Source organism: Mustela putorius, unplaced genomic scaffold, assembly GCF_011764305.1.
Source record: "Mustela putorius furo isolate JIRA1106 unplaced genomic scaffold, ASM1176430v1.1 tig00000765_pilon_pilon_pilon, whole genome shotgun sequence".
Lineage (NCBI taxonomy): Eukaryota > Metazoa > Chordata > Mammalia > Carnivora > Mustelidae > Mustela > Mustela putorius.
The window spans coordinates 4,200,458-4,223,855 of record NW_025421470.1 but is presented as its reverse complement, the minus strand read 5'-3'; the positions used below and the strand labels follow the sequence as shown (position 1 = coordinate 4,223,855).

Sequence of the window (23,398 nt, the reverse complement as noted above, 5' to 3'; positions counted from 1 at the left end):
TTACGGGCAGTAAATGATAGTCCCGATGCTGACTGCCGGTCGTCCGAATCTGCCCGGCAACGGGGCCACGACAAGTAAATTTCCATCAGGAACCAACATCTCTGAGTGATCCGTATCCCCGGTTGTCAAACCCAAAGTCTGTGCACAGGTCCCTGACTGGTCCTCGGGACCTGCAGGCCTGGAAGCCCACCCCCAGCGCAGAGCTGTGCGCACACGGAGTTCTGGAGACATGGGGCGCCCTGCGTGAGTGCTAGCTCTGCGGAAGGAAAGCATAGGCCACTTAGGTCCACTGAACTATGGTAGCTGGGAATCGGGGACTTTTCAAGCTCAGGGACGCAGGACTGTCCTTTGCTGCTGCTCTTCTTTTGCTCCCCGGAGCTCAGCAGAGTCTGGGGTCTGAGAGGTCTCAAGCTTAGCACCTGGCGTGTGGCAGACGACCGTGGCCTAGAGAGGTGAAGCACGTTTTCTGAAGCCACGAAGGCCACTCCCAGAGGCGCTTCTCTCCTGGCTCACGCTGAGATGGGAGCCCACCAGCCCCGTTGGTGACCCACGTCCACGCCTCGTGCCTGCCTCAAAGGGCATCGTGGTGATAATGTGACGACGTACCAGCAGCTCTAGAAATAGTGTCTTAGGTTTGCGTCTCTGCCTTGCGCAGGGACCGTACGGATCTTCTCTGTCTCCTTCCGATTTTAGAAATACTATCTTATTTTTCCAGCAGAGCCACACAGACAGGAAAACATTGCGTAATAGGAGGGTCTGTTGCTGGTTTTCGAATTACTGCCCTTGAACAGATGCTTGTTGTTTCCCCATGAAAACAGATATGAAGAAAACCAGGTTTGGACCCCATGCCCCGTGTCAACTTCGGCTTGGTCCTCATCTCTGCCATGAGTCATGGGGCTGCTGTCCTTGTGTCTCCTACAGCCGTCAAGTTCCCTGGAGACGTTCTTCGATTCCCTGGTGGCCCAAGCAAGGATCCCCAACGTCTTCTCCATGCAGATGTGTGGGGCGGGGCTGCCCGTGGCTGGATCTGGTACCAACGGAGGTAGTCTTGTGGGTATCTTTTAGTCCTCAAGGGGGGAAAAATATCACAAATGAATCGGGCAGCTTTTCTGTTTTGTGAACACCCTGGTGGAAATGCTAGACACAGATGTATACATCAGTACTGTGGAATTTTGATCGCCCTTCTTAAAGAACCTTTAAAAAGAATGGGTAAAATTAGGTATTATTTTTATCTTTTCTAATTATCCTGCCAGCCAGAAGCTGATTCTCATTGCTTCCCCCAATTCTATGAAAGCTTTTTAAAACGATTTCCTAGAAAAATTGTGGCAGGTGGGAGAGGGGCGGGTGAGGACCGGTGGGGGCGTGGCCGGCGGGCCTTACCCAGGGTCGGTCCACTGGTTGGAGGAAAGTCTGGCGACTTCCTAATCTGGTGCTGAGACAGGGACACCACTGCGTCCTTTCTCTGCACAAGTGCGTACACGTACACACACACAGCAGGAAGTTTTCTAGTGAAACACGATCAGATCAAGGCCACCAGCTCTGTGGATGTACTGAGGCTGAGTGTCCCCTCGATGGACCCTGCCCTGCCGCCCTGATGTCTCAAATGAGAGTTGACAAGGACAGCGCACAAGAAGGGCCCCTCGGGGTGGGTGCTGACAACCCCCTAGTTGTCCAGCTGTGAGAAGCAGACACGCAGCTGCTTTCATTTGCTTACACTACACCCGATATGAATACCTTACTTACCCCCGTTTTCAGGACAGAGGACAGCCTAGGATATGTGGGGCGATGTTTTATAGTTTTGCACCATCAGATTTTGATTAGGGACGCTCCTTTGTCTGCCTTCCATGCAAACGTGTGAGACCGTTGAGTCTTCCTCTGTCTTCTGAGGAACTGAATTCTTGTCCGACAGTGTTCTGCCTCATTCGATGGGGGGGTACATCTTGGTGTGATAAGGCTAGAAATGCAGGGCCATCCTTTGCAGAAGGGAGACCACCAGAGCATCTGGAACAGACGAGGGCACAAGACTGTTTGACCTTTGGATACATGGCCCCCAGATGTTCCCTGTTTAATTTCCAAGCATCTGTGTTTTGTAACATCATCGTAAGACGTGGATGGGCATTCTGATTGTATGCATCTCTGTGTAACCTGTGACTATGCTTCCGTATTTGTTCTCTTATACCTGTAAATGTTTTCCTTCTCAGGTCCTGGGTGGAATTGAGCCAAGCTTGTACAAAGGAGACATCTGGTATACCCCTATTAAGGAGGAGTGGTACTACCAGATAGAGATTCTCAAGCTGGAAATCGGAGGCCAGAGCCTGAATCTGGATTGCAGAGAGGTATGCACATCGTGACCTCTTTGTGTCACTTTAATACTGTAGCTGGGACCGGAATAGGAAATTAGAAGGTATGGGGGGGCACCTGGGTGGGGCAGTCACTTAAGTGTCTGGCTCTTGGTTTGGTGCAGGTCGTGATCTCAGAACCCTGGGATGGAGCCCTAGGTTGGCTGTGTGTCCCGTGGGGAGTCAGCCTGGAGTCTCTTCAGTCTCTGCCCCTCCCCAGCCCCCGCCACAAGCATGCACGCTCTCTCTCTCTCTCTAAAATAAATAAATAAATCTTCAAAAAAACCCCAAGAAAACTAGAAGGCACATTACAAGATAAATCAAAGATCCATACATTAAAAGTGATCGGGCCTTTTTGTATGATAATGAACTCCTCCTTCTAGAAGACTTGCTTCCTTCCAGTCACTCAGCTTCATATGGAAAAAAAAAGCATAAACCTGCGTGTGCGAAGAACACTGTAGAGCCCTGTTCACCGTTCCCCTGGGCTTGATGGTTCCAGGACTGTGTTTCAGAGGTTGGAAGAGCAGGTTTTTAATCTGTGCAAGGGAGAAAACGGGGCTACAATTAAGCAAAATGAAACTCAAAGAAAACCATCCGCTTTGCCTTCTGTTCACCCCTCCGCCGCCACGCCCCTCTCCCTCCAGGACAAGTCATGCTCTGCAGAGCAGCGTGTCCTGACTGTCCTCACGGGGTAGGGGGCACGCGTGCAGAGCTGGGGCGCCAGGTCCCACAGGAGCGTTGTGCGCACCCCGTCTGCGCTGGGCGTTCCTGGGGGATGTAATGGCATCGTGAGGAGGACAGCTTGCGGCAGGCAGTCCCCCGCAGTGCCTGCAGGCCGGGCATCTCCTTCTGTGCGTCCCTGCCACCACCTCCTTTCTCACGCGCCCACCACGGTTCCCACAGGCACAGATGCCTCCGAAACCCACCCGAGCCCAGGAGAGCAGTGCTTGCTCCTTCTAGGAGAGTCTCCAGTCCTAAGGCCATAGAGCTGGCTCTCTGGTCAGAGGCACTTCCTTACACTAAAGAATCCAGTGAGCGACTCCAAGGGGAGGGCTACAACGCAGTGCAGCCTTCCATGTGCGCACATGCGAGATCCTTTCTCTGAACGTGGCTGTGGTTCCATCCTAGATGCAGATGTGGTGTGTCTGGCCATCCTAATCTTCTTTCTCCATTTCTGGGATAGTAGTTGCTTCTGTAGGATTTGCATAAATGGTAATTGATGTGTCGTTTGAATCTGGAAAGACACAGGGGTCTGCTGCCTTTGCCCTTGGGAGCTCCTTGACAGGGACAGGGTCACCTGGGCACCTCCAGATGGGGCAGTTGTCTGTGAGGGGAGAGCTGTTGATTTTGGACACGTCCCTTCCCTTTCCTGGTCTCTGTTTCCTTTTCTGGGAAGTGAGAATGTTGGGCTAGTGTCCAAGTTCCTAGACTGTGCCATGAGTCGAGTCACCGGTGAGGTCCCCTGGCTGCTGGAAGCTGTGTGTGGCGGACCCACACAGGGACAGCAGGCTAGAATCACATTGCCTGGAACGCACACCCTCTCCCCACCAACCCGCTTCTGTTGCAGTATAACGCAGACAAGGCCATCGTGGACAGCGGCACCACACTCCTGCGCCTGCCCCAGAAGGTGTTCAACGCGGTGGTTGAGGCGGTGGCCCGCACGTCTCTGGTGAGTCCTCAGGGTTCTGATAAATCCTGGAGAGCCCTACGTCATGACCACATGCTGGGGGAGGCAGCCCTCCTGTGTATTCAGTAGTCTTTATCTGAGGATTCTGAGGGATTGGGTTTTTTTTTTTTTTTAATTTTTTCAACTATTACTTGTTAAGTACAGTCTTACTCTTAACTAGCAAAGAATTTCTTCAGACGAACCCCAGGGAATTTGGATCTGTAGGTGCCGGGCTGTTGATTATTTCAAATAATAGCAACCTGGATGGAGTACTTTTTTTCTTTTTCTTTTTTTTTTTTTTTAATAAGAAAAAAAGCCTCTTGGTAACATTCTATATTAGAGGAAATAGTGAACCAGGAATATGTTCACAGCCTCTAAAACAAGACCTGTGAACCCCAAATCGTACTCTTTTTGGCCTTCATTCAGGCTGTACTGAGATTTGAGTTCTTCTGTAAAAGAATGTGATTCACAGAAGACAAAGGCCGATCAGCCAGTGTAATAATTTTAAAAATCCTGCTCAAGAACAACATGAATTTTGGAGACATGGCTGACAGCATCCCGGTACGGCCCCAGCTTCCCAGCTGGTTCCGGGCAGCAGGGTAGAGACCGAAGGGTAGACTGAGTGGGAAGAACAAGGCTTCGGGGGTCGGATGGACCAGAACGGAGGCTGGTTTCGCCTGCTCGCTAGTGGGGTGCCTGGGACGGGATTTGGGCCCGCGGAGCCTCCACGTTCTCCTCGCGGGGCTGTCGGGGGCTGCTGGAGCACAGTGCGCCCTGCACACAGGAGCTGTAGAACGAGAAACATCTGATGTCCCACCGGGCAGCTGCTCTTTGTTCGAACGTGAGACGGATGTTCTTCTCCGCTCCCTGGGTGTTGTCCTAAGCCTGCCTTTGTACAGCGTCACCCTTGCAAGGTCACCAAAAACCCGTGTCTCCTGTGCAAAGTCTTTATGCTGCTGCTAACACCAGCCTGACTCTCCCACAACTCCCCCGGCCGAATCCAAAGACTGATGGGAAAATGCTGAGCAGGTCTTTGCTGCCGGGTTCTAGCAGGAGCGGGGGAAGGAGGAAGGGGTTTTGGGTGTCCTGAGCCAAACTTCAGAAGTCTGGAGCTGGCGTGGGCGGAGCTGCAGGCGGACGGAGAGAACGGACAAGAGCCGGGACAAGAAGCAGCACAGAGGCCCCTTCGGAGCTTGAAAGGGCTTCCGGGCAGCAGTGGTCAAGCCAGAGGAAAGCTCCTATCTTAGCCCGTATCTGCTGAATCAGAAAAAAAGGCAAGGGAAGTTTTTAGTGCCCTCGATTCAGAACACTGGCTGAAAATCAGACCGTGCTTAAAATATGGAGCCATATGCTGATTTTCTTTGGTAGTGAGAGTGTCCTCGGCAGACCCGACACGAGCCTCCTCAGACTGAGTATTCCGGGCTGGAAGTGTGTGAGGACCACCCCGCAGGACGGGCCCCGCCTCTGGGGAGCCAGGGATGCCAGCCCCCATGGGAGCCACAAGGGAACAGAGTGGCACCCCCAGGGCATCGTAGCCCACGGTTGGTGGTGGTAGAAATGGGATTACAAGATTTGTTTGCCTCGTCTAAAAGGATCCTCTGATTCCAGAGCCTGTGTCAGGAAGGCGAGGACCCGGGAAGGTTCTCCGTCTTGGGCAGGGAAAGCACAGCCAGCGGGGGGGAGGGAGAAGGAGGGGGGCGCGGGGGGGACGGACAGGGGCACAGAGTCCCTGTGTCCGCGTGCCTGGCCCGAAGATGGGTGTGTTCTTTCTCACCTGTTGTGGCGTAGGCTTGCTTTCTGGTTAAAGGAGGAATTAAATGCAGTATCAATGTTGGGCTGTCTCCGGCCCGGTTTGTTCAGATGGGATTCTAGGAATGCATGGTCTGTATTTTGAAATGGAGTTCTGTAGACATTAGAGGCCCAGGCACCCTCTCTTCCTAGCTGCAGCGCCCTGGTGCTCGGCCCAGCGCTCCCCCATCTGAAAAACCCAGATGCAGGATGACACCTGCCTTAGGATGACTTTTGACTCTGAACTCTGTGATCTGAGGGTCGAAACTGCCCTCCAAGGACATGTGGCATAGCCTCCGGGGAGGCCCTTGGACTCACAGATGCCTCTTTGGAGGCACGGGGCCCCCGTCCGATCTGGAACTGGGCTCCTTAGGTGAGTTACCAGGTCTGATCCTTCATCTGCAAATTGGAGCTGCCCACGGGCACTGACGTGGGGCTCCCTGCCCTGGGTGCAGACCCAGCCACCCCCCAGCTTAGCCCATCCTTCTGGCCAGCGAATGACCCTCACTGACTCATCTGGCCTCTGGGATTCTGCCCTCCTGCAGATAGTTCAAATCAACTTAACTTTTACAAAAGGTGAAAGTGTATTAACATTTTATGTTACAAATGTTACAATGTTACAAACTGTTAAAATGTTATTTTACAAACTGTTAAAATGTTACAAATCAGTCACTAACAGAGTCACAATGGGTGGCCCCTGGAGTAGATGAAAAACCCCAGGGCGTTTTCTCCCCACTGTGTGGTCCAGAGGGAGGGACAGCCGGACGGAGGGCCGAGGGCAGGCAGGCGCGCACCTGCCGCGTTGTCTTCCTGCAACAGAGCGCCCGGCACTCACGCTGTGACGCTCCACTGTCTCCGTCCTTGCCCTGCTCAGTCTCCGCCCCATCGTGCTTTCTCTCCGTTCCCGTAGCGCCCTCCTTCCTGCACGTCCTGTCCCTGTGCCCTCGTCGTGGCTGTCTGCTTTGCTGGCGCCATCCAGGGTGGGCCCTGGGCCCCTCTCTCCTCCCCGTATTCTCCTGAAAGGGATTCCCTTGGTGCCACATCATCGTTTCCCATCCGCCCGTAGTACTCGCGAGTGGGCCTGGCTGGATAGGAGTTCAGCTTCCAGAACTCGTGGCCTTTGTAAATCCCCTTTGGACTCGTAAATCACACCTGGCTCCCCGCAAAGCTCAGATCTCTGACAGATGATCTCTGCTGAAGACGCCAAGGCCACCCGGATAACCTCTGTCCCCGGGCTCCTGCTCCTTCCTATCCACAGCTCCGGCCTCTGCGGCTGCCATCTGGTCCGTCCAGTGAGGCAGCTTCTGTGCGCGGCCCGCCCGCCCTCAGACTCCTCTCCTGCTGCTCCCTGGCCCTTAGCTGACTTCAGCTTCCTAGGGACGCTCCCTTGATAGTCACCCCTCAGGCCAGGTCAGGATTCTTCTAGCTCCGCCCCATCATATATCCTCCTAGCTCCGCCCCATTCCATCCTCTCCTAGCTCCGCCCCACCCCATCCTCTCCTAGCTCCGCCCCATTCCATCCTCTCCTAGCTCCGCCCCATTCCATCCTCTCCTAGCTCCGCCCCATTCCATCCTCTCCTAGCTCCGCCCCACCCCATCCTCTCCTAGCTCCGCCCCACCCCATCCTCTCCTAGCTCCGCCCCCATCGCGTACACTACTAGCAGGTGCAGGGTAAGTCTGCTTAAAACCGTTCCTTGCCCTGGTGAGGTGGCAGGAGTTATTTCTGGGTAACTTGCAGACTGAGTGCGTAGCGGGCATGTGCAGGGGGCATCGCTCTTCATCGAGTTCAGCCGACCCCTGCTCGGAGGCTCAGGTGTGCGCTCTGTGTTCTTGGCTGTTTATTTTTACCACAAATATTTCCTGAGTTTCTCCTATGGGCGAGGTGTTAGAACCGTAAGGCAGGCAGACAGTACATCTCTGTCCTTCAAGGACTCAGATCACCGTGCAGGAAAGAGAAGGTGAGCAGTTACACCCATAAATGTCAAACTACAGCTGTTACAGGGAGAGGGACCACGGGGAAGAGCTACATGGTGGGACATCAGCAGGGTGGGGAGGGCTTCCCGGAAGGTGGTGTCTGAGCTGATGTCTGGAGGAGGAAAAAGATATTCTGGGACTGCAGGGACCTCCCCCTCCCAGGGGGGTAGTGGGAAGACTCTACACCAGGGTGCAGAATGCTATGCTCGAAATTCAGAGGAGAGGTGATGTCCAAAGTGGTCTAGAGGGCCACATGTGGGATGTAGCCTCTCTTCCAAAGGGCCATTGCCCACTACCGAGACCTGGGGCAGGTGGCTTCCCCTCTGTGTGCTCTGGTTTCCTCATCTCTAACACGGGGCACGGGGGTGCTGCTACTGTGCCCATGGGGGTTTGCGAGAATTAAAGTAATCAGTGCTGCAGAGGGCTGGCTGCTGAGTTCGGTGCCAGTCAGTACTCTGTGTGCCTGGGTGATCTTGACAGCCGTGTGTTTGTCATCAGCGGTCCCCTTCCAGAGGACTGCTGTCTCCGCCACGCCATCCAAGAGAAACATGGTTTACCGCCACGGGCATCTGGCGAGGTGTCGAGGGGAGTTGGGAGCTGCTTCCTGTTGATGTGCCAGAGTAGTCCTGCTTTCTCACGTGATCTCGTTCTGCCCAGATTCCAGAATTCTCTGATGGTTTCTGGACCGGGTCCCAGCTGGCTTGCTGGACCAATTCGGAGACACCTTGGTCTTACTTCCCAAAAATCTCCATCTACCTGAGAGACGAGAACTCCAGCCGGTCGTTCCGTATAACCATCCTGCCTCAGGTATGAGCGGGGACCTGGGCTGTTCTCCCTGAACAGGTGACCCGCCCAAGCGCGGTCAAGGCTCTCGCATCAGGTCACGTATCTGTGCTAGGCTCAGAGTGTCACGAGGGTGCTGTTACCCCCCGCGAAACCGGGCGGCCACCATCAGTGGGCGTGGGCCCCTGCTCATGAGTCCGGGCAGGCCTGCTGCTCTCAACACGCTCGTGGACACATCGGGACACCAGCGCTGTGTGTGGCCTCCCTCTTGAATCTGGTGGCTCGCTGGTGGAGCGATGGGGCTCCAGACTCCACCATCCCGCAGCTGCCTCGTGGTGGTGGTGGGACTCTGGGGGGCGATGCGCTCAGGGGGCCCAGAGCAGGCCCACTGCTGTCTGCCTACGCCTTCACAGTGCTGCTCTCCAGGGCCGAGGCAGCCCAGACCCCCTGGGCTGGGGAAGTAGAAGGCCCAGAATGGAGGACACTGGTGCAGTGTCCACCATAGCACCAAATATGTTCTTTTCTTTTATGTATTTATTTGTCTTTAAAGATTTTATTCATTTATGCGGAGGGAGAGTGGGGGAGAGAGAGAACAAGCAGGGGGAGCAGGACAGAGAGGGAGAAGCACACCCTGGTGGGCGGGGAGCCTGATGTGGGGCTCGATCCCAGGACCATGACCCAAGCTGAAGGCAGATGCCTAACCGACTGAGCCACCCAGATGCCCCTAAGATATGTTTTTTGTTGTTTTTTTTTTTTTATAAAAGCTTTTATTTATTTATTTGACTGAGAGATCACAAGTAGGCAGAGAGGCAGGCAGAGAAAGGGGGGGAAGCAGGCTCCCCACTGAGCAGAGAGCCCGCTTCGGGGCTCGATCCTAGGACCCTGGGATCGTGACCCGAGCCGAAGGCAGAGGCTTAACCCACTGAGCCACTCAGGCGCCCCTACAATATGTTTTTTTAAAAAGGAGAATAAAACTTGAAGCTCAAGAGATGAAGACAACCTTCTGTTTTCCATATTCAAGAGGTCACTGGCTCCTTCCTCTCCTTCCTCCTCCTACGCATCTAATCAAAGGCAGCGTGCTCTGCCCGGCTCAGTCATGCTTCTCACCTCCTGGTTCCCGAGGCTTGCGCTCAGGTCCCCCTCGGTCCCCCTCTGGGGACCTCCACACACACTCTGAATGCCCAGTCCCCTCCTTTCTGCCCTTAAAACCCTCTCAAAGTGACCTTCCTAGGAGGCAGCGTTCGGCCCGCTGTCCCCGCTGGGCGCCATCATGAGTCCCCACCCTGTGCACACTGATGTCCTCACTTCCTGGGGCTCTCCGGGCCTCCCCGGACCCTTCCACGCCCTTGAACCGCCACTCGCCAGCCGGCATCCTCCTGGGCTTCACGCTCGCTCTCCTGCCCTTCCCTTCTGCCGCCCCCGCCCGGAATGCCCTCGCCTCCCCCACTCCCTCTGCATATCCAGATTCTTCCCATCCTTCAAGGTCCAACTCAGACAACCCTCTTTTGTTGACCCTCTGCTGAGCAAAATAGCCCGTTTGTGAGCCTGCCCTTCTGACTCATACCGCAGGCTTCCGAGTCAGTCCCCGCGGCATGCAGTCATCCCTTCAGGGGGTATTTTATGCTGGTGCCCTTTGCGTTTGAGCGCTCTATTCTTTAAAAGCACATGCTCAGGCTTCTAGTTCTTCCTCAGTTACAGTAATTCCTTGACGAGGAGAACCGTGAGATTGGAAGTCCTTGCTCCTTCCCCGGCGTGAGCGTGCACTGGGGACTGGCGTGTAATCACAGGTGTTTTGGAACAGACAGATCAATGTGCCTTTGTCGTGATTTGGTGACTTTGGGATAAAGGGTGGGATTGGGGGCTGGGGAAGGAGGAAGGATTTCAGAAGTAAAACAAGTGAGAGTACTGCTGTTTCCCTTCTCAACTTGTCCGGGAGGACGTGCCTTCCAGGAATGGCGGGTTACTGGGGACAGGCTTGAGGGCCTCAGCAGAGACCCGGGGATGGAGGACACAGTCACTGAGGCCTGAGCTACGTGCTCAGCTCCGCCCCGACTCACACTGTAACGCTGAGCAGATCACTGAGCCCTTTCTCCGTCTGTCCCTTTAATGCTAAAGGGAGAAATCACAATACTTGCCAAAGACATTTTCACTGCATACAGTGATGCTTTCTCCATCTTTAAAATAATTGCTTTTTATGGTTAAATTTTGGTCCATCGAGCAGCACGATGTGGATGTCAGGGTGGTCTGTAACTAAGGTCAAAGCTTTAGGACAGAGGTGAGCGTGTAATCGGGCGTGGGTTGGCAGAATCAGGGACTCGTAAGATGCAGGAGAACACAGGCATTTGGGGGAAAATCTGTGATGTCCAGGGCGGGCAGTAGCCGCCAGAGCTGGAAGGTCCCTGGGGCTCAATGGCTGGTTCCAGGACCGGGTGCGGGCCGAGTGCGAGAACTTAATGAGGTAGGATGGGGAGCGTTGCCTTTAATTTTTGTTATCTCTGCGTGAGAATTCAGTAGTATTCTCACGAGACTAGATGTTTTTTGGGTTGATTTGGATATGTTCACATTTTTGGTTTTCAAAAATCTGCTTCCCCTGCTGTTTTCCCTTTTTCTTCCGCAACATTCCCATTCCATTCTCTTGCTGTACCTCTTCGGAGAAGGGCTTGAACAGGCAGTTGTGATCCATCCCGTGCTGATGACCTCCCAAGCTCTGTGTGGCACTGACGCAGCGCTCAGGGTCAGCACTGGGGTCGGGGGGGGGGGTGGGGGCACCTCCCAACACTACAGCTCTGTCTGCCGGCCTCCCTCTCCCTAAACTTTTAGGGCAATCGTCAGGGCTCCTTCCCACCAAGGTTTTAGAATACGGCCCATGGCTGGGACCTTTCTGGCATCGACAGTCCTAGAGGGGCATATGCTTGCTCGCGCAGGAAGGAGCTGTGTCAAAGGCGATTGTCTTAAATTACGTCTGTCTCCAGTCTTTCCCCAAAACACACGGGCTGCTGCTTTTTTGGCCTGTTGACAAAAGCAACCCCCAACCCCAGCCCACGGGCAAATTCTGGTTTTCTTTTCCACATACCCCTAAAAATGTAAATAATTTCAGTCTACCACCGGTTGGTCTATTTGTGCTATTTTAGCTGAAGACAGACAGTTTATTCTGAGCTCTAGCCATCCTTCAGCTTTCCCCAGCTCGTTACAGCATCTACAGTCTGGAACTTCTATTGGCAGTCAGCTGGGGCACACATACGAGAGTAAAAGATACACATTCGGTCTGCATATTTTTGCATCAATATCCTCAGTTACATGATAGGTGATAATGGATTGGGTTTTATTATAGAATTGGTTTCTTCGGAAGTCAAGGTGTGTTTTGTGTGTGTGTGTGTGTGTGTCCACGGACGTGCCTGGGGCTCGCTTGCGGACCCTTGGGTGAAGGTGCCGGGGCAGCAGGTCAGGGTATCCCCTGCCTTTGCCTCGTTAGAGTTGATCATGAGAACTTGCGTCTTTCGTTTGATGTTCGTCAAGCTCAGCACCCCCTGCATTTAGTGAGGCCCTCCTGGGTGCCTCCCGTCCCCTTGAAGATTGGGCTCCGGGAGCACAGCAGAGAACAGACCGACTCCCGGCCTCAAGGGAGAGTTTGCAGACAGACAGCCCAGTCGGGGAGGGTTCTGACTGCGGGTGCAGCTCTTGGACCCAGCAGTGGCCCCAGATCTAACTGTTGAGGACGCCAGGGGCTGCCAGCATTATGTCCTTGCTCATCCTGCTGCCACACAGCCCCTCCTCCTCTCGCCATCCAGATGCTGGCAGGGGCGTTGAAGTTCATCTTCCTCTGGGGTCAGCTTGATTGTGATTGATCTCCTCTAGTGTGACTTCTAGTTTCCTGTCCCGCCCAGACCTCAAATAGTGCTCCTGTGTTCCCACCCCGGGGGAGGGGGGGCTGGCTCCCTGTCCCACCTCTCTGCTGTGGTTTGCCTCCAGGCCACACCCCTCCCTTGTCACCTGGTGCAGCCCCTTCCAGCCGAACCCTCTCAAAATCCCCTCACATCCCCTCCAGCTCCCAGCCTTTCCCACCTCAATCTTTCTTCCCACGTTTACCCCTTGAGGGCTGGTCTGTACTCACAAGGAAGCCCTTCTTCCTGCTCATCATGCCCTTTATTGCCTTTTTCCGCAAACATTCAGTATTTTATCTTGCTAAGCCACTCTCTTCTCTTGGTTGGCTGCATTTGCATACTTTGCTGTTAAAACACGGAGGGATTGTTCCCCTGAGTGACACCGGCTTGCTCCCTGATTAAGTTTTGACTCATTTCCTCACACTCGTGCCCCCAGAGGACGTCAGGGCCACGAGCTGTGTTGATGGAACATGCACAGCCCATGGTCCTCACCCTCGCGAGAGCTTCCTACAAGAGGGTGCTGGGTCTTCTGTCTGTGACAGCTTTCCTCTCGCCGACGGAGGAAATAAATCATCTTGCTTCCACCTGCTGCCGACTTTTAAGCTCTCTTTGGCAGAGGATGACAGAGACGGCATCCTGGGGCCCGTTGGGAGCCAGAACCATGTCTGGACCGGGGCGGTAGCCATGGGGATGGGAGGTGTGATGGGGTTCGGATGCCATTTCAGAGGAAGGCCTGCAGCCTCTGGGTATGGTTTCCACATAAGGAAAGAGATCCTGGCCCGGTGCTGTAGGGCCTGAGGAAATGAGTGAATCATAGATTTACTGAAACAAGACCTTGAGAAAAGCAGATTTGGGGAGAATGTCCTGAGTCCGGTTTCTCTGATATTACATTTGAGATGCCTGTTGAGTGTGGCTGTGGCAGCAAAGATCTATTGGAGGTCAGGATTTGGGCATCAACAGAGAGCCCCGGGCTATGCTTAGGACCACGGGGGCCACATAGGTCACCTGGGGTGGAGAGGGATGCGGGGCGTGGCCACCAGAGGCCAGAGCCCTGGCGTTCTCTGATGCTTGCAGGGGACGAAGGTAAAGTGGACCCTACACAGGTGCCTGAGAATGAGCAGCCGGTGTTGGGAGGAAGAGGAGACCGCCCTTTCTCAGAGGCCACGGGAAGGAGGAGTTTGAGGCGGAGAGTTTGCTGGCCCCATTACCGTAGAAGGGGCCTGTCCCGCTCCCCTTCACTTACCTGCCCCCTTGCCGGATGGGAAGCCTCGAGGGCAGAGGGACTGTGTGTTTGTTAATGATACTGGGACAGTATTTAGGCCATGCCAAGTGATAGATGGATGGATGGACGGATGGATGGATTTGATGGATGGACAGACGGACGGATGGATGGATGGATGGATAGATGGACGGTTGGACAGATGGATGGATGGACGGGTGGATGGATGGACAGATGGATGGATGGACATCTGTGTGGGTGCATCTGTGTGGGTGCATCTGTGCGTGGTTACGGGAGGCGCACTTGTTTTTTTATCACTTTCAGTCGTGTTTATCGCCATGCTTGTGATGTCGTCTTCCGGATGGCAGGGTGATGTCATCTCCTTCTCGCCCTGCATCACCCCATGACTCCTGGGAGGGTTGGAACACACTGTGGCCTTGAGAGCTTTGTGAGGTTGCTGGGTTCATGCTTTTCCCTGTCTGTCTGCCTGCTCTCTCCTCGTAAACAGCTCTACATCCAGCCCATGATGGGGGCCGGCCTGAATTACGAATGCTACCGATTCGGCATTTCACCTTCCACAAACGCACTGGTGATTGGTGCAACCGTGATGGAGGGCTTCTACGTGATCTTCGACAGAGCTCGGAAGAGGGTGGGCTTTGCAGCCAGCCCCTGTGCAGGTAAGCGATGCTCGCGCTGGACAGGGAACCCCCGGCCAGAGTACTTGGCATCCATTCATGAATTTGGAAGCAACTCTTGAGGATGGGTCAGTTGCCTTTGAATTCTTTCCCACAGGCCTGTCATCCACAGCGTCTTAGCAGTAAGACGCTCGGCAGGATGTAGAGAAGAGGAAGTGAGGCCGTCCTATAAAATGTTTAATCCCATGCTTGACACAAAACAGATGTGTGATTGACATTAGTATTAGAGTTACGTCTCACATTAAATTTAGAATGGTATCTCACACCACTGAATAAAGATAGGGGACCTTGGGGGAAAATTACAGTTTTTTGACAGGAGAATTAAAGATCCATGGGTAAACTGTGTATTTTTTTTTCCATCAAAGCAGTCTTCGTGCAAAAAGAAGTAAATGCCTGTCATTGCTGTTTCTTGAAATCCTAAAATGAGGAGATCAAGAAGCGTGTTTTTCTCCTAGAACCCCCTTGAAGAGCTGGTTTGGGAGTGAGTCGGCAATGTACGGCTGGTGTTCGGGGAAACCACAGTCAAGAGGGCAGGAAAAGTGAGGGGTGGTAAGCCCCCCAGACTGTAAGATGTCTTTAGATGAGCCGTTGGCTGGGATGGGGTGTCCACCTAGAGCATGGTGTAGCGGGAGGGTCAGGTACTTGGAAGAAAAGACCAGTCCTGGACATGGGCATGAGCCAGGATTGCTGGGATGCGTGGAAAGTGCACGTGTGACCAGGCAACAGGCAGGCGCTGCCAGGCTCCTGGGCAGGATTTCAGGACTGACAGGTCCTGGCACGTGGGGTTCAGAGTTGGCAGGTAACATGCCAACGAAGAGAAAAGTTAAGCACATGTGAGGCAGCGAGGACATGGGACAGGAGAAAATGAGAGGCTGTGGGGTGAAACTTGGGTCCCCACACAGTATGGGGAGGAAGGCGTGAATGTAATGAAACACTCGGGACAGTGACCCACGGGCAGGAGTGCTGGCTGTGCCGGTCACCCCGACCTTCACTGGGATCAAAAACCCACGGAGGAGTCTGGGGGAGAGCCGTGGAGATGGGGAGGGGTTGCAGGCAAAATGTCGGATGATCTCAGCTGGTTTATTCCAAAGGGGGGCATTTCAGATCTTATTTACCATCTGACTCGCAGAGGTCAAGTCGGTGTCCTGGTGGATAAAGCAGGTCGGTCATGCTGCCCATCCTTGTCTGGACACAGGGGATCCCCGGAGGATGAAATAACAATTTGGGGAGTGGGAGGAGAGGCATATCCGGGCAAAAACGTACATTGGGAATATTAGTCCTGCTCACGTGGTGTGTGAACAAAACCACCCAACGCCACGTACACACTTGGTTGCTGCGAATGCCTTCTTCGGCGTTCACACAGAGCGCTCTGACTCTGCCCTAGGGACCCGGCTCCGGATCCCCGGGGCTTGTCCTTTTGTCGTCTTCGTGGGGAGTGAATGTTTACCTCTCGGAGTGCATTAACTGTTTGTAGCCTGGGAGGTATCCCTGGGGGAGACCTTCCTCTGTGGCACTGCCTGGGACTTCGCGATCGGAGAAGCTACCGGTCGGCCAGCTGTGAGTGTTTCATGTCTCATAACCCAGGGAACTAAGCACTAAAGCAATTTTCCCCACAATTTCTGTTCTCTTGTTAAATACCATTAAAATAGAGGCTACTATGGCAACAGCCATATCGTCCACTTTACTTAATACCGCAGAGCACGTAATCACCATGTCTCCTAAGTGAATTGCTGTTGGAAATAGTTTAATACTAAGTGTCTGCAGGGAAAGCAGCATTCATTCCTGCCTTTCAACATGAATTCTTTGTTAGGTGTGCTTATCGAAGTTTGGGTTTTGTTTTGTTTTTCTTGGTTACTATTTTTAAAAAGGCGTATTTAAGATTTTGGTACTTAAACATTTGATTTTCTCAGCAGTGGGAATATACACAGATAGGTCTCCTCTTCCGTGCAAACTGTTTAGCCATTAAAGTAATTACTTCCCCAAAAGGCACAATTAGGAGCCAGACAGTGGTCTATAGCGCTGTAATAAATGGAAGAGGTACACTGCCTTTTTTTTTTTTCTCTTTAAAAGTGTTTATTTTTAATTTATCACATGCTTTAAATAACAAAATGATTTAAGTCCTAGGAAATCATGTGCTCTGGGCACACTTACGGAACACCCAGATTTAACAAATGCTAATGTTTTGTCATATTTGCTTCAAAAATTTGTTATAGAAACAGAAAATAAATGTAGCTTAAAGCCCCAGTCCATGGCGTTTCCCAGAATGATCCTTTATCCTCAGACTAGTGTAGATTCTTCTCTAATTACTATGCACTTAAGATTTTGCGACGTAGTTATCAGTGCCTTGCATTAGCTGTCTCTTGCTTGGTAACAGTTTAGCCCCACGGTTAGCAGCTCTGTCTGACTTGGCAGGTGCTGAGGGTCAGCAGTGGAGGAACAGCTTAGCTGGGTGGTTCTGGGTCCTACTGGAAGCTCACTCATGGGGTCGGAGAGAGGAACGCTCCTTTCCTCACCATTGGGACTTCCCGCCAGTCTTCCCTGACCATCCTTAAGATGGGCACCCAGTCACCCCAGAGCAAGTGATTCCAGAAAGTCAAAGTGCCACAGAGTACCCAGGCTGGTTTTTTTACGCCCAGTTTTGAAACTGACATGCGGTCACTTCTGCCCTATTCTGTTGACTGCTCAGAACAGCCCCGGCCCGGGGTGGGAGGGAATTACACAAACGCAACTACCAGGGAGCCAGGATCATTGGAGTCCCCTTAGAAGCTGTCTGCCGGCTACCTATAAATAAGTACCTTGTAACAAAATGTTGGTGGGTTGGTTGGTTGGGTGTGGGGTTTGGGTATTTTCACACGTGTATGAACGCTCTGTAGTACGGTGTGTACCCTTCTTCAGCCTGCTGATTGCTCAGCATCACAGGGTTACTAGATCTTCCCTGTTGGCAGGAGTCCTAGGGCACTCATTTTGACAGCTGTGTAGTATCCTATCGTATGAATATACCCAGATTATGTACCCAGTTCTGGCCTGATTACCATCTGGAATGTTTCTGATATTTGCAGTTACAAAGAGTACTTCAGCGGACATCTTTCTGCGTGCTATCGAGATCTTCTGAAGATGGAAGTTCTAGGGGGTTTGGTATGCTAGTCTGCAGTGTTACTGGCCACGTCAGGTTTGCCTTCCAAGCAGCTGGACCATGAGAATTACATCAGACTCTGCCTTTGTTTTCGTTTTTTGCCAATCTGTGTGAAATAGTGTCACAGTTTGATTACTTCTAAGATGATGCAACTTTTTTTTTTTTTTTTAAAGATTTATTTGGGAGCGGGGGGAACAGCAGAAGGAGAAGGAGAGGGAGAGGGATAATCTCAAGCAGACTCCCCACTGAGTGCAGAGCCCATCTCCTGGCTCGATCCCCAGACCCTGAGATCATGACCTGAGCTGAAACCAAGAGTCAGACACTCAACCAACTGAGCCATCCAGGTGTCCTGAGATGATGCAACTTTTGATATATTTATGGAGTGTCTGAGCTTTTTCTCTCATGGTGAATTTTTCTACCAATAGCTTATGCACATTTTTCTAGCTATCTTTTTAATTGATGAGTATACATTCTTAATATCTGATCCATTCATTTAGGGGGCTTATGCATGGTGGATAAGATCTGCAAATCTCTCTGGATTTCTTCTACTTGTTTTTCTTATCTTTCTTTTACTTTTTTTAAATTTAGTGAGATGGAAGGTATCAGTGTCTTCCTGCTAGTGTCTTCATGCCACCTACATGCCCCTCACCATCTAGATCTGATTTGCCATATATCAGTATGTATGTATATGTGTATATGCAGTTTTGTTTGAGCCGTTTTCAAATGGGTTGCATATATCATGATATTTTCCTCCTGAATATTTCACTCTATGATATTTCATCCATAAAGACCTCTTAAAAATAAGGGCAGGTTCATATATAAATGTAATACCATTATGACACCCCCAAATTAGCAGTATTTACATTGTATTATGTAATATTTAGGCTGTATTCAGATTTTCTCAGTTACCTCGAAAATGGTATTCTTGGGGCTCCTGGGTGGCTCAGTGGGTTAAAGTCTCTGCCTTCAGCTCAGGTCATGATCCCAGGGTCATGGGATTAAACCCCACATTGGGCTCTCTGCTCAGCGGGGAGCCTGCTTTCCTTCCTTCTCTCTCTCTGCCTGCCTCTCTGCCTACTTGTGATCTCTGTCAAATAAATAATATCTTAAAAAAGAGAATATTAATTTAAAAAATGGTATCCTTGGCTATGATTTTTTTTTCTTTTGATGGCCATTTGTTTTGTAGAATATGTCATATTCAGATTGGTCTGGATTTTTCCTAATAGTAGCATTTAACATGTTCATTTAACCTTACATTTCTGTAAACTTGAACTTAGGTCTAGAAGCTTGGTTAGATTCAGGTTAAATTAATTTTGCAAGGTACCTACTAAATTTGGGGCACCTGGGTGGTTCAGTCGATTAAGCATCTGCCTTCCGCTCATGTCATGATCTCAGGGTCCTGGGATCGAGTTCCACATCAGGCTTTCTGCTTAGTGGGGAGCCTGCTTCTCCCTCTGCCTGCTACTCCCCTTGCTTGTATGCTCTCTGTCTGTGTCAAATAAAGAAAGAAAAACTCTTTAAAAAAAAAATACAGATACTTACTAAATTGTAATAATCTCTTTGTCACTTACCACAGTACGTGTCTGGATGTGTTACTCTGAACATTCTCTTCTATCCCACCAGTGTAGTTGCTGTCCCTGTGCTGTAACACAGTTTAACGTCTGTAGTTACAGTAAGACTTAATATCCGGCAAGGGCTCCGCTCTTCTCCTTATTCTCCTTCAGATGCTCTTGGCTACGTTCGCCCTTCTATTCAACTTGTCAAGATCTCAGAACTCTAACGGGGTTTTGATTGCAACTGCACTGGATTTGCAGGTTAACTTGAAAATAAATCAAGTCTTTATTATACAGGTCTTCCCCCCGTGAATGTACGAATTCTCATTTGTTTGGGTCTTTTCTGTCCTGCAGCCACTTTGTGGTTTTCTCCAAGAGGGTCTTACACATATACTTCCTCTTAGATGCCTGTTAGCTCTTAATGTTACTGAGATTGTAAGCGAGATTGTTTTAAACTGCATTTGATTGTTTGGTATATAGGCATGCAGGGGCTTTTTGTATATTAATCTTCTATCCAGCCACCTCACTGAATTCTCCTTTTATTTTTTTAAAAAATATTTTATTTATTTATTTGACAGAGAGAGAGATGACAAGGTCTCTCTGCTGAACAGAGAGTCTGATGTGGGGCTCGATCCCAGGACCCTGAGACCGTGACCTGAGCTGAAGGCAGAGGCTTAACCCACTGAGCCACCCAGGTGCCCCTGAATTCTCCTTTTAAAAAAATAGCTGTCAGTGTTGCTGGGATTGTCTATGAAAGCAGATACATAGTGTGAGGCAGGGGCAGGTCTGTGAACTTCCCTTTGAATCCCCAGTTAAGGGATTCTCAGTTTGCTGAAATTGTTTGGTCTGAGTGGGAAAACAGACTGACATTTTCTACTAATGTTAAACATATTCCTAGTCTGTGACTCAGCAACCTCCCTCTTAGGTATCTGCAGTGGGGAGACGAAAGTGTGTGTCTACCCAAAGACTTGACCAGAAGCAGCTTTATTCATAAAATGAAGTAAAGTACTACTTCATTCAGTAATTACATCGTTACATAAAACCACCATTTTTATCAAACTAAAAAGAGCCCAAAGTGTATGGAAGGAGATGGGGTAAACAAATGACGACACAGCAATTTTCCTTACGCTGAACGATGTGCTTGAGGATCTCTTCCAAATTTCATTTCATTTTGCCCCAATTTTTGGATCATAGTTTAACTGCATATGGAATTTTTTTAAAAGAATTTACTTATTTGTTTATTTATTTGTCGGAGAGTGTGAGCACACAAGCGTGGAGGAGGGGCAGAGGCAGAGGGAGAAGCAGGTTCCTCACTGAGCAGGGACTCTGAATGTGGGACTTGATTCCAGGACCCCAGGATCCTGACCTGGCCAAAGGCAGACACTTAACTGACTGCTTAACGACTGAGCCCCCTCCCCCCTCCACCAGGCACCCCAAGCATTTGGAATCTTGATGGGTAATGTCACTTTGCCTTTCAAGGAGGCTGTCCTCTTTATACCTGGTTGTACCAGGTCTCTAGCACCGTGCACAATGGCCTGACTTCGCAATCAGCATCGCCAACAAGTTGTTGTCAACGCTTTGGGAAATTTTGCCAACCTGATAGGTGGGAACAATGATCTGTGTAGTTTTTAACTTCATTACTTTATATGTGTGAGGTTGAGTTTATTTTCATGTGTCTAAGGGTATTTTTTTCATTCTCTGCGAACTATGTGCTCATGATATCTTCACCTTATTATTTTCTATTGGGTTTTTAGGGTTTTTTTTAAGATTTTATTTATTCATTTGACACAAAGAGAGAGAGTGCACAAGTAGGCAGAGCAGCAGGCAGAGGGAGAAACAAGCTCTCCACTGAGCAGGGAGCCTGATGTAGGGCTCAACCCCATGACTTTGGGATCATGACCTGAGCTGAAGGCAGAGGCTTAACTGACTGAGCCACCCAGGCGTCCCTTGGTTTTTAGTTTTTTATATTGATTTGTAGAACCTTCATGTAATGGAGTAATTAACCATTTAGAGAAAAAACCTATAATTCATGTTTTATTTATACATTATTTAAAAATTTACTTTGCTGATCATGAATTTTATTGTGAAAGTGCTTTTATGTTTTTAAATATATTCGTCTTTTGTCTTAAGGCTTTTAGGTTTGAAGTCACATTTTAAATGACCTTTACTGAAATTGTTTTGTGATTTGTGCAAGTACTTTGATATTTGATTTACCGTGATGTAGTCTGTATGGATAACCTTTTTTCCCCCAAGATGACTACCCCATTGTTCCTATAACATTTTTCAGATAATCCACATTTTCTTCACTGATCTGAAATTCCACAGTTACAGTATACCAAATTCCAGTAAATATTTGGAAATATTTATCTTTAGATTTCCTGTTCAAGTGATACATCCCACAGTGGTAGTTTCTGTCCATTATTCTTCTTTATTCAAAATCTCCCTGTTGTTCTTAATTTTATTTTCCCTTGTGGACTTTTAAATCAGCCTGTTTAAAAAAAAAAATCTTGTTAGTATTTTTGTGAGGTTTTTAATCACTGTAAACACAGCTCTTACATAATCTCAAGCATTGTGTGCTGTTTTCCTATCATTTATGGAAAGCTAATCTCTTTGTGTTTGGGGCTCTGGACTGTTCTCCCAGTGGTGGATTTTCTTCTCACTTGGTTTGCAGCTTTTTGTTGTGAGCTTATCTTTAGTGGGAATGGGTTTTTTTCCCCTTCCTTTGGAGAGAGTTCAGTGCACCTTGGGTTGTACAAATGTTGTTCTAAAGCAACTTTGCATTTGTTTCTGCTGAGTGTGAAGCAGTGAGAACTTTGGGGATTTTTACAGCAAGCTGTGTAAATGTTGATGCCTGTCTTGCTCGAGGTGGGGGCCGGGAGACTGTTCCTCCCGAAGAGTCTTTCTTGCCTTGCTCTCTCCCCTCCTCCGACTTCAGGCAGAGTCCGGCTTCCTGGTTAGCAGAATTTTCCCGGTGCCCTCCGCCAGGGAACCGGGCTCTGTCACCCATCTCCATGGTGCTGGGGTCAAGTCTTCTGCCCGCCCCCCTCCAGCCCCTCCCGCCTGTCCCTCCGTGGGCATCGGATCCCCAGTTCTAGGGCCTATTTCTAGGCTCATCTACATATTTAAAAATACAAGATTATCATCTTTTCTATGTGTTACAGTAGGAGGAAATTCTACCTCGCTGCCAACTAGCACTTGGCGAAGCCCAGACCTTTGGGAACTTCCCTTTTCTCTTGGTATCTTTTATTTGCTTTTCATAATAATTGGTGTTTGTCAGACAACACTTAGCTAGAGGATTAGGCTTTTCTGTAGGGCCTGGGACTCGGCAGGAAGGGGAGTAGTGCATGCAAGCTCTTGGAAGGCTCTTCCCCCGGGAGCTGTCCTGAATACACTGGCCCGCGCCCTCCCCTCCTTTACCAGCCGGGCAGGGTGTATGAGGATGGCGGTGGGCGGCAGGGTGATGGTTATTTTGGAGAAAGATGCACAGATGCTTCTCTTATGCTGCCCTGCCTCTCCTCCCCTCACCCCCAACCCCTGCGAAGAGTCACTATTCCGGTCTCAGATCAGAGCCTGGTAAGTAAGGTTGGTGGCCCCCTGGGTGCTGGGGCGCTCGCTGACCTGGAGCTGTGGGTAGAGAATGTCCTGTGCCAGGAGCAGGTGTTAGAGGCTGGAGCCCCTGCGGCCACCTCCATGCTGCCCCGGGCCAAGCATCTGCGAGCTGGGAAGATAATAGAGTGCGAAGAGTGACAGCTCTCTCTTAATGTATCCAAAGCTTCTGAAATACCACATATCTCTTTTTATAGATCGAGACATTTAGCACCCAAGAGCTGTGTAGATTGAAGCTTTTACAACTTGAGACTCCTCATGGATCGTGGCAGTCACTTCTCTGTGAATTTCCCTTGCTGCAGGTTCAAAGTAGATCATCTGGTACATATTCGTGTTTAAAAATAGGCAAGTTAGCTGCTAAGAGCAGAGCTGCCGAGATAAGCCTCTGCCGTCTCCTTCTCCTTCGAATCCAATCGAAAGAGGCAGCAGTCGGTGCCTGGGGGACTTTGTAGGTGAAGCATCTGCCTCCCGCTCAGGTCATGATCCTGGGGGGCCTGGGTTGGAGTCCCACCTCAGGCTCCCTTCTCAGTGGGGAGCCTGCTTCTCCCTCTCCCTCTGCTGCTCCCCTGCTTGTGCTCTCTCACTCTGTCAAATAAATAAATAAAATCTTAAAAAAAAAAAAAAAAGATGCCAAAGCCAGAGCCCCCAGAGACATGGATCATTAGTCCTCATTCCTCCCTTGATAGAAAAGAACACTGAGGACTCGGGGTGCTAAGTGGTTTCATGTAGTTGCAGAACAAAATGGCCCCGAGCCCAGGACA

General features: G+C 50.5%; 1 protein-coding gene and 1 pseudogene across 2 annotated transcripts in view; one reads left to right on the top strand and one right to left on the bottom strand.

The window, feature by feature from the left end:
* Positions 1-23,398, top strand: part of BACE2 (beta-secretase 2) — an 85,230-nt gene that overhangs the window by 48,375 nt on the left and 13,457 nt on the right. The window contains exons 4-8 of one of the 2 annotated variants that reach the window (XM_013061294.2): positions 922-1,050; positions 2,202-2,336; positions 3,907-4,008; positions 8,425-8,574; positions 14,159-14,327. In XM_013061294.2, coding sequence (XP_012916748.2) covers positions 922-1,050; positions 2,202-2,336; positions 3,907-4,008; positions 8,425-8,574; positions 14,159-14,327 — 685 coding nt within the window. The remainder of the gene's footprint in view (positions 1-921; positions 1,051-2,201; positions 2,337-3,906; positions 4,009-8,424; positions 8,575-14,158; positions 14,328-23,398) is intronic. The other variant, XM_045084481.1, reaches the window with a different exon arrangement.
* Positions 617-709, bottom strand: LOC123393221 (annotated as a pseudogene).